Source organism: Buceros rhinoceros, unplaced genomic scaffold (assembly GCF_000710305.1).
Source record: "Buceros rhinoceros silvestris isolate BGI_N320 unplaced genomic scaffold, ASM71030v1 scaffold5717, whole genome shotgun sequence".
NCBI lineage: Eukaryota > Metazoa > Chordata > Aves > Bucerotiformes > Bucerotidae > Buceros > Buceros rhinoceros.
The window spans coordinates 112604-122010 of record NW_010421479.1 but is presented as its reverse complement, the minus strand read 5'-3'; the positions used below and the strand labels follow the sequence as shown (position 1 = coordinate 122010).

Below are 9407 nucleotides of genomic sequence, written 5' to 3'. Positions count from 1 at the left end.
CTGTTGTCATCTGTAAGGTTCCTGCCCAGTGCTGCATATCAGGGAGTGCTTCAGGAACCACAGCTTGCTGCTTCGTGTGTCTCTTATCCTGAAAGGTGGGTGTCCTGGGTTCAACATGGAGGAACCGGATGCTCTCATGTTGTCTGGCGACATGTCTGGCGACAGTGGGAGAAGAGGCTCTTGCTCCTGTGCTCTCCCCAGCAGGGGCTGAGCCTGGGGGCAGCTCATACCAGTGAGGAGCTGGAGGTCAGGAAGGGGCTCCGAGAGAACACCGCGGCACTGCTCCTCCACGGGCAGCGGGATCACCATGAGGCCGTCGGCCAGCTGAGGGAAGTCCTTGATGAAGTTATTCTCCCTGCAGAGAGAAAAAGACAACTGCAAAGCAACGATGCAGGCCACGGCCGGGCAGAGGGGCTGAGCCGCCCTGGCAGCATGGGGATGGGTGGTGAGGGAGGGCGAGGGACATCTCCTGCGAGCAGGACACCTAAGAGGTGATGGGGTTTGCAGCCCCCCTTGCAGCCCTCTGAGGTGATGCTTAATGAGCTCCCCAGGGACCAGAGCTCCGTTAGCCCTCTGGCAACATGGGACTGCTCTCAGCCTGGGGACCTGGCCACTGGCTTTGGCCCAGATTTTTGAAGTGTGACACAGGAGAGGGAACAGAGAGCAGCGAGGGGAGAGGAATGGCTGCTGTAAACCAAAACTGCCCCTTTCCATCACCTGCAGCATCTTCCCAGCACAGGACCGTGACCAAGCACTAGACCCAGCCCCGCTGGGGCTCCCAACTGCAGGCAGCAGCATCTCGCCCACAGCTTTGTCCTCAGATGACCGCCTCCCCAAAAGGAGGAAAAGGTTCATTTATAGACAGACACCAAAAAAAAAAAAAAAAAAGCCAGTGTATGCAGCTCATCGTGCAATTTTACCACACATGCAGGTCTCTGCTAACCTTGGCAGGTGTAACACTGGATAATAGGCCCCTAATGAATTGTTTCTAGAACAACGATACCGGGGAAATTATTTGAAATGGTGAACACAGAGGTCTCTGGGAGACAAGGCTCCCCTGGCAAGCGAAATGCCTTGCGCCTGCGCGAAGGAATCAGGAGGAGGGATTTTAAATATTGATCTTAACAGCCAAAATATAGGCCGGGAGGCTCTGCGTCCTCCGGGTGTGGAGACAAAAGGGCAGCTAAGCAGAAAAGAGGGAGGTTCCTGCAAAATCAGGTCAGCCCCAGGAGCTGGGGGGAGGCTCAGGCTGGCACTACCTGTCGCAACTGCATTTTTCTGAGGAGATTTTCCTTTGAACAGCTGCTGGTTTTGTTCTCTCTCCTTGCTTTTACCTCCCACAGCCTGCTCCTGGGGGAGATGCTCCATCATCCCGTGATCATCTCACAAGTAGGGACACCTTGGCCACCTCCACAGGACCCACTGCAGCAAGATGCCGAGCTGGTGGAGCACATTCCCAAGGCCCTCCCTCTGCTCCAGGCTCGCAATACAGCCAGTACAAGCAGGAGGCTGCAGCCTCATGCAACCAGCCTGGGGATGCTCTTGGCCCCGAGGCAGGTGAGGAGCACTGGGATGAGCAGCTGCCAGTGGGAACACTCAAGTGGGGGCAAGGAAGGCTGCACAGGCAGCCCTGGCACCAGAGAGCAGCCTGCCTTCATGCTGCACCCCCAGCTCAGAGCACCCGATTGTGTCTCAGGAGCTTTGCTTTAGGCATGGAGAAAAAGTGGGTTATCCGTCTGAAGGGAAAAGGCTCTCGCTCACACACATGCTCCCAGTCTCCTACTGACCACGCTGGGCACGGGATCCCTGCGGCAGAGCAGTGCTTTGCTGCTGCACCCGTGTGCCCCCACTGCTGTACGTCGTAGCTACGCAGATGGGGAAGCACAACTGCTGGGGCCGGGAGCTGTGCGGGTGGTGGGAAGGAGGGGCTGCAAATTCAAGCAAGTCAGTAGAGAACGCAGGAACGAGCATGTTGCTGTCTCTGCTGCTCTTTCTCAGCAGAAAAAGAAAAAAAAATCAGCACGACCAAATCCCAAAGCTCTGGAGAAGCACGACATGGCACGGAAAAGCAGCACGCAGCTGCACTGAGCCCGCCTGCCACCCCAGAGCACGGGGACCGTCCCCTCCCTGATGGGTCAGCCCTGCACCCAGCGGGGAGCACAAGGACCAGGCAGGTCACGCCAGAGCCCTGCCCAGCCCCACAGCCCACTTCATTGTGCAGGGGGACAATGACACTGGTTGGTGGCACATTCCAAAGCGCTCTCCCACTGCCTCACACAAGGGGACAGAGCTGGCAGTGCCAAAAGAGCTCAGCCGTGGGGGACAGAACCACATGGCACGGCGCACACCAGGAGACTGTCAGGCCAGTGCCCTGCACCCAAACATGGGGCAGAGGAGATGCAAAGAAGCAGCATCTCCTCCTTCCCCCCACGCAAACCCACCCGGGACCATCTCACCAACACCCACCCGTGCCACGAGCCTGCGGACCAGCTGTCCCTGGGCACAAGCCCAGCTCACCTGGGGGCAGGACAGCCCCCTCGGGGGCTGGTGGTCCATGTATGGGCAGCGAAGGAGGGAGAAGCTGGAGAGGACACACAACATGAGGGTATCCCACAGGCAGCATCTGCTGCTCAGAGCTGACGCCTCTAAGAAAAGGTATTTACCGACAAGCTGCGCTCTGCTGTGCCGCTTGCTGTAACGCTGTTTGCTTTCACTGCTCCACAGTCCAAAAGGTGAGGAAAAACAAGGGACAAGTGTGAGTCAAGGCATGAACATACACACCAGCACATGGTCACAGCGTGTTCCTGTAACGGGAGGGAACTGCAGGACAAGGCAGGACTGCAGGAGCACGTTGATGATGCATTTTTGCTACTGAACCTCTTCTGCAAGTCCTCCCCCAGCCCTGCCCCCTGCTCCCTGACACCTCAAAGCAGGGATGATCCGCGCTGGGAGAGGCACCCACTGGGCACAGGGTCTGGGCATGGCACAGCTGTCCTGCAGAGTCCTGCCAGCCGGCACCACATCGAGCCCTCGCTGCAGCCGTGGCTGCACGATGGCAAACTGGGAGGGCAGATGATGGGGACATCCAAACCTGCTTGTGCCAGTGGTGTGCTGTGGAGCCACAACCAGCCAGAGGGCTGCAGTTCCTCTTCTCACTGCACTGCTCACTGCAGAGGCACAAAAAAGAGCTTCTGCCAGGCTGTTCTGCTCTCTGGAAGCTCTGATCAAGGCTGTTGGGCTCTGTGGAGGGGCAGGGACACTGACAACAATGTGACAGCATCCCTGTGCACGTGCCACTGCACATACCTCCATCTGGGCCACAGCCAAGCCACTGGCATCTCCGTACAGCTGCAGGACCACATGCAAGGCTCACCCCTGGGGTCCGTGCTGTTTCCAAGAGACACAGCAATGCCTTCGTGACCCTGCGGTCCCAGCTGATCATGAAACCAGGTTTATTCCAATGGCATCAGGAGAGAGGCCAGCAAACCCGCCTGCTCCCAGCACCTCTGGCCCCACAACATCCTCCTCTGTCTCTTGTTCTGCCTTCCAATATCTCCCCAGAACTCAGGGAGCAGATGCCTGATGCTCACAGGAGCAGCGAGGTGCTGCTCTCTCCAGCACGATGCACACTGGACCCACTCGTCTACCCGCAGCACTCTCCTGAAGGGATCTGAACATCTTCCGGGGCATTTTGCAGATACTGAGTCATTATACAAGGAAACGCCGTTTCTCCCCCACAATCTGACTGAGAACGTCCCTGCCTTGGGAGGGAGCTGACTTCCAGATAGACGAGTCTTGATGCTGGGAAAGGTCAAATGGCCAAAGGCTTTACTGAGCTCTCATGGTGGCAGGGTGGGCTGAGGAGGAAGGCAGTTGCTTGGTTTAAACCGAGTTCAAAATCCTGGCTTTGACGGACGCTTGGTGTAACCTTGGCTGAGTCACAGAACACGCCGTTGCCTCGGGTGACAGATAACGACAGCAGCTCCCTCTGTCTCGGGGTGCTGCAGGGGTAAAGGCAATTAGCGGCTGCTCAGGTATCAGGAGGAGGGCTCAGGCAGCAAGAGCTCGCTGTGCTGGTGTCCTTCCATCCTTCTGAAAGCAGATACACAAACCAGAGATGTTTTCTGGCAACCTGACCTTAAATAACACGCTGAAGGTCATGCAGTCAACCCGTGGTGCGGTGCAGCATGACGCTGTGTTGCTGTGCTCCGCAGTACCGGTATCATCTTGTTTAGCTGACTGGAGGCCTCCAAAAAGACCATCACCCCTGAGCAAAAGGTGGTTTGGGGGAAGCAGGAGAGACCATTACAGGTGGGGAGCAGCCACAGTCCTGTGGGTCTCCTGGATGAGGCCACGGCCACTGGGTCCATGACACGACTCTGTCAAGAGCTGGGGAACTTCATCCCCTTGCCGAGGTGCTGACAGCCAGGGCCAAGCTCACAGGGGGGTTTTGGCCCACAGCACTGGAAGATCAGCTGGTGACTCACATTAAACTCATCTTCCCCTTAGCAACACCGCTGGGCAAAGGAGCAGCCTCTCCTCCTCAGCTCAGCCGACTGTGGCTTCCTCCCCTCGCACTTTGCTCCTGAAGGACACGGCCCCAGGGCTGAACTCTGCCCCCTGACCTTTTGGAGACCCTCCTTGCCCCCCTACAACTCCCACTGCAGGTCCAAGCACCAGCAGGCGTGGGGCTTCCTGCCTCCATCCATCACTGATAGCGGATGCATGCCCTGCATCGCAGCAACCGGGCAAACACATTCATGAAGGGGTAAAAAAAAAATAAATTAAAAATGACCCCACAAGTGATTAGCTGACGCCCTGAAGCGTGAGATTTAATTACCCTTATCTGAGCCGGCACAGCTACAAATGTTAATCACATTATCATCCAGCGTGCTTATGTTCAGCAAAGTGACTACGCAAGGACTGTGCTTTCTGCTGTGCCAGTCTGAGAGGACGCCTGCCCCGGCAAGAATAATTTATTCATCGTACTTCTTTCGGTCCTGTGATGGCTTGGGGAGAACAAGATGGATTTGAGGTTATTTAGTGCCAGCTTTTGACACAACTTTTCCTCGGAGGAGCTTTCCTGCTGCGGTGGCTGCGAGCCCACGAGAGCCCAGCCTGCGTCTGACACGGGGTTACTCAGAAATAGCGTCTTTTTAGCTTGTCGGCACCAAAAAGAATTGGTCTGGAGGCACTGGGAGACAGAGAAGACAGTATCCTGTTTCCACAGCCACTTTGGAGAAGGTAAGCACGCCATAAATCTCCCCTCCACGTGTCTCCGTGACCTCAGGCACCCGTGAATTATAAAGGCTCAATGCAAACCCTCTGAAGTGGCAGTTACTTACTCCAAATTTACTGGTCATTAATTTTAGTGGGGCCCCACTCCTGGATAACGAGGCAGGGTAAAAAAGGATAAAAAAAGAAGAGACTGGTCTTGTTTTGGCAGGCCCTGGAACACCCTTCAGCTCCCCAGCTTTCAGCCCTAAGTCCCTCACACAACACACAAGCTGCAGCACGAAGGAGGGTGGAGCTGCCTGTGCCCCCCGAATCCCTCCGGTGCAGCCACAGCCATCGCCCCATCCCTCCATCGGCACCGATGCTGCGGAACAGACCCGTCCCCCCCACCATGTCCCCAGTGTCAGCAATAAACAGCCTGGCAATATTCAGTAGCTGCCTCACCCCCTCGGTTCGGGAAGAATTAGCATTTAAATTGAGGTGTTTCGGGGAGGTAGATCAAGCCGGCACTGGGGTCGCGGTGCCTGCGGGCATGCATGGTGCTCCTCAGGGCTGGTGCGGGCATGCCTGGTGCTCCCGCACCCTCAGACCAAGACCCAAAACCCGCCACGGGGCTGGGAGCAACCAGGATCCCTCTTCCTGTGCACCCCGCTCCCCCTCTCCTGCGGGGATGGGTGGCAGTAAAGTCGTCAGCTCTGTAACAGGGACAGAAAAGACAAAAAGGACAGAAAGGGCTCAGCCAACGCCAGTGGAACACCCTGGGCTCCGACTTGGCATCTCTTCAATCCAGCACTGGAATACTAACTGCGGTGCTGTGCCGGCACAGCTGCTGGGGGCCCTCAGTGGCACCGCCGGGGCTCCCTCTTCTCTGGTCGTGCACAATGTGGGGACACTGAAGCATGGGAGGGAACAGCAAGAGCCATGGGACTGGGCAAAGGATGATGCCTGTCACCAGGGACAGTGGATGGGAGCAGGAAGGAATTCACTTGATCCAAAGCTATTGGTCAACTCTACTTGAACCTGCTGCAGAACCTGGGTAGAGGTATTTTTTTTTTGGTTGTTTCTTTTAAGTACAAAATAGATGGAGGAAGACCAATAGTTGCCAGTACCCCATTGCCACCACTTCCACACCTCCCAGGGGAGTCCCGCACCTCCCTGGTAGCTAAAGGCAAGTCTCAGCAGAGGCTGTGACTGCTTTCCTGTTCTCCGCTGGAACACCAGCACATCAAACTCAGTTCACAGTAATCCAAAGCTCGCTCCTGCTGGTGTTCCAGTGCAGCTGCTGAACTGCCCACCAGCATCGTGCTCCACCAACACTGGACTATTCCAACTTGATTTTCCTACAGATCATCCAAACATGCCCCAAATGCTAAAAGCCTCCTCCCGAGCACTCAGGGAAACCCAGCCAGTGGTGCCCACCACTGTGACACTAATGGTGAACATGTTCACCATCACAGAGAAAGAGTGCATCCTCTCCTGAAGCCATTTCTGAAGGCAAAACACAGAGATCTGCTTTAAGACAGGGAGATGGTGAAGTCACGAGTCATAGGAGCAGAGATCTCCCTCCTGCACCCTGGTGAGCCCTGGAGCAGGCAGCCAGTGAAGGGATGTGCTGCTGGAGGAGATCCACCACCAGCATGTGGCTCTGGCCAGCAGAAGCAATGAAGCTCAGGCGGACCGTCCACAGCCCAGCACCCATTTGTCACCTTTTACTATCTGCCCTGCCCTTCTCCCCATTACAAGCTACTTCTTTACTCCAGCAAAGCCTGTCTCCTGCAGGTGAAATCCTGCACTGGGCTGGGGACGCCTCTTTCTCTGGAATGCCTGGCAGGAACCAACTGAGATGGAGCATCGGGGGAAAACAAATTGGGGAAGTTCTGGTTCCCACAGCAACGCCTGGTGCCTGTGCAGCAGGCAGCGTGCAGGCATGCACAGCTGGATTTATGCTCCATCACGGAGCTGGAGCTGCAACAGGAACCCATGCAAAGCTCTCATTTTCAGCGCTTTACAGAATCTTGCAAATACAAGGATTATTCCCTTTGGGATTGAAATTTCCCACGCTTAAAGGTACTTTTCTGCAAGAAGTTTTAAGAAAATTAAAAAAAAAAAAAATCCATGCTCGAGTTGAAAAAATTGCAGACATGCCCACAGCTGGAGACAGAGAAAAGAGCATCACCCTGTCTCTTGTTCGCCTCTAACTCCAGAACTCTGGCATGAGTTGCTCCTGGAAGCCTACGCTTGCAGAGAGTGAACCCCCAGTGCAGCTGAGCTGGGAGACACGACTTGGTGCAGAAGCTGCCATCATTAACACTCGATCCCAGGGGAGATCCTCAAGCTGCGTCAGGACCAGAGCCCCAGATAGTCCACTGACAGTCTCTTCCTTGTGACGGAGCAGGCTCCAAGCTCTTTGCGTTTATGGCTGGAGACCTCGTTTGATGGACTGCTTGGACAAGCAGCAAGTAAAACAATGAAATACAACCCAACGCAAGTCTGACACAACATTTTGCATCTTTAAGTTGTTACCCTCTTACTACTGTCCTGCTTGAGTCACCTCTCCCAGGTGCATCACCACCCAGCTCAAGCCCTTCTGCTGCGCTCCTCCTTCTGCAGGGGCAAAGCAAATGAGCAAAACCTCTCTCGCTGCATGGCTCTGCATTAAGCGGTTGGCTGATATCACCAGTGAGTGGCTCCACCATTGCCCACGTCTGCCTCAGCCTGGGCCTCAGCAGCATTGTCCTGAGCCTGCAACCCAGTAGCAGGGCCAGGAGGACACATCTGAGCCATGACCCATCTCTCCCTGACTGGAAGGTCTGGGAAATGCCCAGTAGCTGATATGGCTGATGCGAACTCTGCCCATGTGCAATGGGCTGGCGCTGCTTAGTGTCTGCCAGGAGGATCCGTGTCTCCCTCCATTAGCTTCGTCATCACTGACAGCCAAAGGTCTGACCTCATCAGCTTCCATTAGCTCAGCAACCTTCAGCTTTTTAACGATTCGGAGGGAGAAGGCGACAGACAGACCTCGTGGAGCAGCTCACAGAGCTTCTGCCCACCAGGCTGTGGCCACTGCGAGATGATCTGGGGATGTTTTCTCTATGGGGATGGTTTTACTATTCCTGAGTCACCTAGTGCCAGGTGGGACCCCTCCTCTGGATGACTTTTTTCAGAGAAGAGCTGAGCCGAGGCTGCAGATCCTCTTGCACAGGTTGTTTGGGTGCTGTTTGCAGTCATTTCCTAAGTGTTGTTCCAGCAGCTCCGCGCCTGGCGCTCTCATTAGCGTTATTTGTAACGAGGCAACAAATAACAAAACTCCCACGGACTTCAGAGGAGCCAGGTCCACACTCTGAGACTTCCCAAGGAACCGGCGCAATGCTGGCGCCTGACTGGCATCCAGTTGCTTCAGGATTTGGGCATGGTGACCTGCAGCCCCTCGCACCAGCAGCTCTTCCAGGGAAACCCACAGCCCAGCTGCGGTGCCCTGGGAAGGACGAGCACTGTCTTTTAAATAATATTTGCCTTTCCAATGTAAACACAGACCCAGCTCTCTGCTCAGCACGCACATCCCTTCTTTTTAACAATTTAGGATCTTAAGCATTTTTTTTTCTCTCCTGAGCTTCACTGTTAACCTTTAAGATTGAGATAAGGCATAAGAGTTTGGAAAGGAACCAGAAGGGACCTTGGAAATGAGCCAAGAGCGGTGTTAATAGTGGGCTGCGCATCCTATCTCTCTGGCTCTTCTTTCCCACCCCCTGGGTGATTCGGACTGCTCTTGACTACCACCACGGTATTACAAACTCTAATGAGGTTTGGAAAATAAGAAACCCACTGCGGCGTGGGAGAAACTAATAGAAATTGTTTTGTCTCCTCTCTATTAGTCATTAGAAGCGGAGGAAAAACAGCCCTCTCTATTAGACATTAGAAGCGGAGAAAAACCAGCCACAGGCAGCGGCAGGGCTGCAATATCACTACCCATTTCACATGCTGGCACCCTGACAAAGTCATTTCAGCGCAGTTAATGCTCCTGCTTCCCCTCCACACAAGGCCTGCTGGACACCAGCACGGGCTCCAGCTGATCCAGCATCCCCATGCCAGGATCGACCGAGTCCAGGGTGACCCCCGTGGTGCCCATCCGAGGTGCCCACACAGGATGCTTGGCCAGCCCGCGGCTCCACCCA

The 9407-nt window shown here is 55.2% G+C and overlaps 1 protein-coding gene across 1 annotated transcript in view; it reads right to left on the bottom strand.

Annotated features, from left to right (window-relative positions):
- LOC104496539 (astrotactin-2) overlaps window positions 1–9407 on the bottom strand; it is a gene marked incomplete at both ends in the record, with an annotated part of 114229 nt that overhangs the window by 786 nt on the left and 104036 nt on the right. Inside the window, one exon of the mRNA XM_010139671.1 lies at window positions 231–355. Coding sequence (XP_010137973.1) covers window positions 231–355 — 125 coding nt within the window. The remainder of the gene's footprint in view (window positions 1–230; window positions 356–9407) is intronic.